Source organism: Fonticula alba (assembly GCF_000388065.1).
Source record: "Fonticula alba strain ATCC 38817 unplaced genomic scaffold supercont2.2, whole genome shotgun sequence".
NCBI classification, from domain to species: Eukaryota; order Rotosphaerida; family Fonticulaceae; genus Fonticula; species Fonticula alba.
In genome coordinates, this window is record NW_009242972.1 from 215,511 (window position 1) to 220,382 (window position 4,872).

The following is a 4,872-nucleotide window of genomic DNA, read 5'->3' on the forward strand; positions in this document are numbered from 1 at the left end:
GGGAGAGAGGAGCAGGAGCATGGGCGGGGGATGTGGATACGCACCAGTGAGCGTGAGCAGCAACGAGCGCCGGCGCTTGAGGATTGCCAGGGCGATCTGGAAGAGCACGCGCACGCCATGCAGGAAAAAGACATCCAGCACACGGATGGCATGTGGCAGCAGCATCGACGAGATGTACTGCGTCAAGAACCACGGCATCACAGCCAGCGAGAAGTCCATCTCGTGCTTGTTGACATGGGCATACAAATCCGGCAGGTACTCGCTGATCAGGCTCTCCAACACTCGCTGGTCCACCAGAGCCCCGAACATGTTGGACGAATAGTAGTTCGGCAGGAGACGCTCCACCACCGACGTCAGCGTCCAGAAGGCCAGCTCCTCGCGCTGGAACAGCAGCAGAATGCTCCCCATCAGGTTCATGGCTTGGCAGTAGCCCAGCTGAGGATTGCGCACGGAGTAGGCCTGCAAAATACGCCGCAGGCGATCCAGACCGTCATACGTTTGGTAGGCCGGGTGGTCCGGCAGCGAACGCATCAGATCCTTCTCAATCTCCTCGGTGGCCGTGGTCGGCCGACCGCGGCCCTTCTTCAACAGCTCGCGATAGTGCAGCAGGTTGATGCTGAACTCGTGATGTGCTCCGGCGCATGAGGCCCAAATCTCGCCGCGAATCCGGCTGGGAATGCCAACAAACACCAGCTGGAAGAAGTCCCGCGGTGTCCACCGAATCATGGTCAGGCCACGGCCATTCCGGAAGAAGACCGATTGCCAGATGTACTCCTTCTTGATTTCACTCTCGCTGCATGGTCAGACACATGCCGACATCGAGCGTGGGAGCCGGGAGAAGGGAGGTATGCCAGGTAAGAGGTCAGTAGAGAGCAACAATGGCAGCAACAAGAACAACAACAACAGCAGCAGCAGCAGCAGCAGCAGCAGCAGCAGCAGCAATGTGGAAGGCCTCAACCCGCCACGTACACAGGCTGGTCCACTGGGAAGCCGTGGATGAAGCCCAAGGCGTCCACCTTCCCAATCAAATGGTACGGATGGCGGATTTGCTGCTGGCGAACCTCCAGCAAACTCTTCAGCACCACACGCTTGGCCTCGACCACCACAGGACTGGAGGAGTGGGAGCCAGAGGCAGCCTGGCCACCGGCCACCGGTTCGGCCGGGTATAGGGGAGCATTCTTGCCCAGGGGAGCGGCTGCCTCTTCGGTATGGGCGAGGTCACTGTCCAGGTTGTGGGAAATGCGAAGCCAATCCGAGGCCAATTCGGATTTGGTCGGCTCACCGGAGAGGTCCTCCTCACCGACAGGCACCAGGTGCCCAGTGGTGATGGAGGCCGACTCGGTCGCATGGGCCGGCTCCGGGGCGGTTGTCTGCCGGCCGGGCGAAATGGCCTGCTGCGACTCCGGCGACTGGGTGACTGGTGCCGCGGTGGCCGGGACATCCTCATCGGGATCGCCATAGAAATCGAAGTTCTCCTCCTCCGACGCATCGCCCGGACGAGTGCCAGATCCGGAGCCCACGACACTGGACCCATGGGAATCACCACTGCCAGAGCTCCGGCCATAAAGGCTGAAGGCCCGACTGCGAGAGGACCCGCCGGAGGAACCATCACGTGGCGAGCTGGCTTGGCTGCCGGCGGCACTGCCAGCGGCACTGCCGGCCGCCGAGCCCCGCTGGAAGTCTCCACCGATGACACCAGTGAGGAAGGGCTCGGCGCCGATGTCCGAGTCACTGTGCTCATCTTCCTCATCCAGATGCCCATCGCCACCGGAACCGGCGATGATTTCAGCGACATTGCCATCGGACGAGTTGACGGTCACATGGCCGCCGGGAGGGGCCGGCATCCCGACCGTCTGGAGGTTGGTGGTGGAATCCACCGGCGATACCGGGCCCGACTGGATGACATTGGTCAGATCCGGGTCCACATGCGGGGCGAAGGAGGAGGACGCCGAGATGTACTCGAAATCCGCCCGCGCGGCAGCCAGACGGCGCTGGCGCCGGGCAGCCAGGTCGCGCTTGAATTGCTCGAGCGCCGTCTCATAGTGCTCCGGCAGGTGCAGCAACTCCTGCATCTTCTGCGTTTCCTGGCTCTGGCTGGCCAGGGCCGCCTGCAGGCCAATGTTCAAATGCGAGGAGGGGGCCGCAGCAGTGGGCGGAACCGGGGTAATGAAGGGGCTATTGGCGGACATGGAGCTGATTGACTCATCCAGATGCCGCTGCCGAGCCCGGGCATTGATATTCCGCTGGTTGGCCTCCTTCAGGTATTGGGAAAAGAAGGCGGAGAATTGCTCGAAGTCCATCGGATTCTCATCCGGCAGGATGATCTGGTCGGTGGGGAGCATGTTTTGCCAGTAGAGCTTCAGCGTGAAGGGCTGCTGCTTGGCAACCAGAGTGAAGCACCGGGTCGCCTCGGCTCGCTGAAGGGATGCACATGCATGTGGCCGGACGGGGAAGGTCAAGCAAAAGAGAGCCAGGGAGAGGGGGAGAGAGAGAGGGAGAGAGGGACGCGCGATGTTAGCGGGTGGGGGGGGATGCTTCGCCAGGGCGGCAGGGCGAAGGAAAAAAAAAGGCCCGCCAGTAGACATGCAAGAAGATCAGGAGCAAACGAGGACCATGGATGGGGCACACGCACGGAGAAGCCCGTCAACAGATGCGAAGGCCAGATGAGAAGTGTACTCGAGGAGGCTGGATCGATCAGGGACAGGCAGATGAAGTGCGTCGACAGGTAGAGCATGGCCTGGACCGGTTCGCCGAAGGTCCCGCTGCGCTTCTTGCGGATGGAGTCCAACTCGAAAGTGACCGGCTGGCAGGCCAGGAGCTCCTCGGTTTGCGGGAGCCGGAACATCCGGCAGAATTTGTTCCGAACAATCTGGCGGCGAATTTGCACGCGCAGGGCCTGGCCCTCGGGACCGGCCGCCCCGCTGGGCAGCAGACTTTTGGTACCCTCACTCAGGGGGGCGATGCTGGCATCGGCCTCGGCCAGGGCCTCCTCCTCGGCCGCGGCCGCTTCCTCGTCCTGCACGGTGGAGATGTCCACATCAGTGAAGCCGGCCGGGATGTGATCCGAGGCCGGCCCCGGGGCAGACAGGTCGCGCTCGGTCGGCACACTGCGCAGCATGCGCGAGACAGCATCATCAACGAGGAACTCGATTAACTCAAACACCTCGTTGCGCTTGAAGAGGTTGAAGAAGGCATACTGAAGCCGGGGGGGGGGGGGGGGGGGGGGCGGGGGAAAAAACGGAGAGGGCTACAAAGATGGGAGTGGGCGAGGGTGTGGGGGGGCGGGGGGGGGGAAACAGAGTGGAGAGCACACGATTGTAAGTGGCCATGTTGCTGGGAGGCCGGGCGGGGGCACCGCGAGGCATGTGTGCAGGCAGCACGAACCTGAGCCCCGTCCACGGTGGAAATGAAGATGCCACTGGTCAAACCAACGCGGCGCTTGGACAGGAGACTGACATTCTTCAGCTCGATGTTGACGCGGGTCTCCTCGCCAAGGACATTGGAATGGAAGCAGATGCGATTTTGCGAGAGGTAGAGCCAGCCCTGCTGCAGGAGCTTGTTCAGGGCGCAAGGATAGTCTGGGAGGCGAGAAGTCAGACAGGGAAGAGACGCGGGAAGTGTCAAAGCAAGGCGTGGAAGGAGAGGAGGAGGAATGGCCGCACAGTTGACCAGGCGCTCGCGCAGCTTGAAGGTCTGCCGGAAAGAGTGGGTGGCACGGCGGAAGCCCTCGTCATTGCTCAGATCATCGTCATCCCAGCTCGAGTGGCCTGCAGAGTGGAGGGAGAGGGTCGTAAGTTGCGAGGGGAGGGCAGCCGATGTGGGGCAAGAAAGGCAGAGAAGTGGGAGGGAAGGCAAGGGCGATGTATATATATATATACGCACCGGTCCGCAGCATATCGCTGGTGATCTTGGTCTTGAGGTAGTGCAGGCCATCTGAGATGAAGAGCTGCTCCAGACCCGGAGCAACATGCGTAAGCAGGAAGTGCCAGTGATCTTGGAGATCCTCCTCGGTCTCGCCATTGGCGATGTAGTACGAGGGGGGGTGGGTGAATTCCGGGTCATTGGGCTTCGGCGTTGGGCGCCAGATGATGCGGAAGAGACTTTGGCTGTGCGTGACGGATGCCAGGGTGTCAGGGGCGCTTGCCGAAAGGCGGAGGGCGAGGGGGAAGGCGGGAGGAGGAGGAGAAGGGACACATTTGAGGGGACACATACTGGACATCGAGGACATTTTGGAAAGTCCCAACAAACGCCCGAACAAGGCTGTTGCCTTCCTCGCGGCGGGACTTCTGGATGACGAACGAGCTGGAGGGGGCGGAGGAGAGGGGCAAGAAGCCGAGAACGAGTGTCAGATCCAGGAGGTCGGCGGGTGGGCATCAGCACCGAGCATGGGCACATACTTGCTACTCTGAACGTCGACCCAGAACTTGGTGACCATGCACTGCTGCGGGTGGACCCACATGGCGGCGAGGTTTAATGGTCGGGGGGGGGGGGCAGAGGAGAAGGGGAGAGGAGAGAGAGAGAGGGAGCGAGGGAAGGGGGAGGGCAAGGCGGCAAGGAGCCCGCCTGTGCGTGAGATATTAACCAGGCAGGGAGAGGCGAAGTGGGAGGATGGAAGCGGGGAGGGGGGGGGGGAGAGGGGACAGAGGCTATAGGGCGTCTTGCGCCCAGGGGAGGAGAAGAGAGGGGAGGAGGGGGCACGACCCGGGGGACCGGCCAATCGAAAAGGGGGATGCGTGGGAGGAGGAGGGGGGGGGGGAGGGGTAGAGAACCGCCGGAGCGATTCCGGCGCCTCGCCCTGCCGGCTCCTCTTGTTGGCGCAATCGCGCAAGGTAGCCCGACACGCTCGTCTCATCCTATACGGGGGTGACAGTG

General features: G+C 62.3%; 1 protein-coding gene across 1 annotated transcript in view; it reads right to left on the reverse strand.

The window, feature by feature from the left end:
- The window catches only part of H696_01063 (hypothetical protein), a 7,567-nt gene extending 2,942 nt beyond the window's left edge, over positions 1-4,625 (reverse strand). The window contains exons 1-8 of the mRNA XM_009494949.1: positions 4,398-4,625; positions 4,213-4,302; positions 3,883-4,106; positions 3,663-3,767; positions 3,385-3,578; positions 2,633-3,196; positions 970-2,417; positions 45-793 (exon numbers count right to left, since the gene is read on the reverse strand). Coding sequence (XP_009493224.1) covers positions 45-793; positions 970-2,417; positions 2,633-3,196; positions 3,385-3,578; positions 3,663-3,767; positions 3,883-4,106; positions 4,213-4,302; positions 4,398-4,459 — 3,436 coding nt within the window. The 5' untranslated portion in view covers positions 4,460-4,625. The remainder of the gene's footprint in view (positions 1-44; positions 794-969; positions 2,418-2,632; positions 3,197-3,384; positions 3,579-3,662; positions 3,768-3,882; positions 4,107-4,212; positions 4,303-4,397) is intronic.
- Positions 4,626-4,872: the final 247 nt, after the last annotated feature.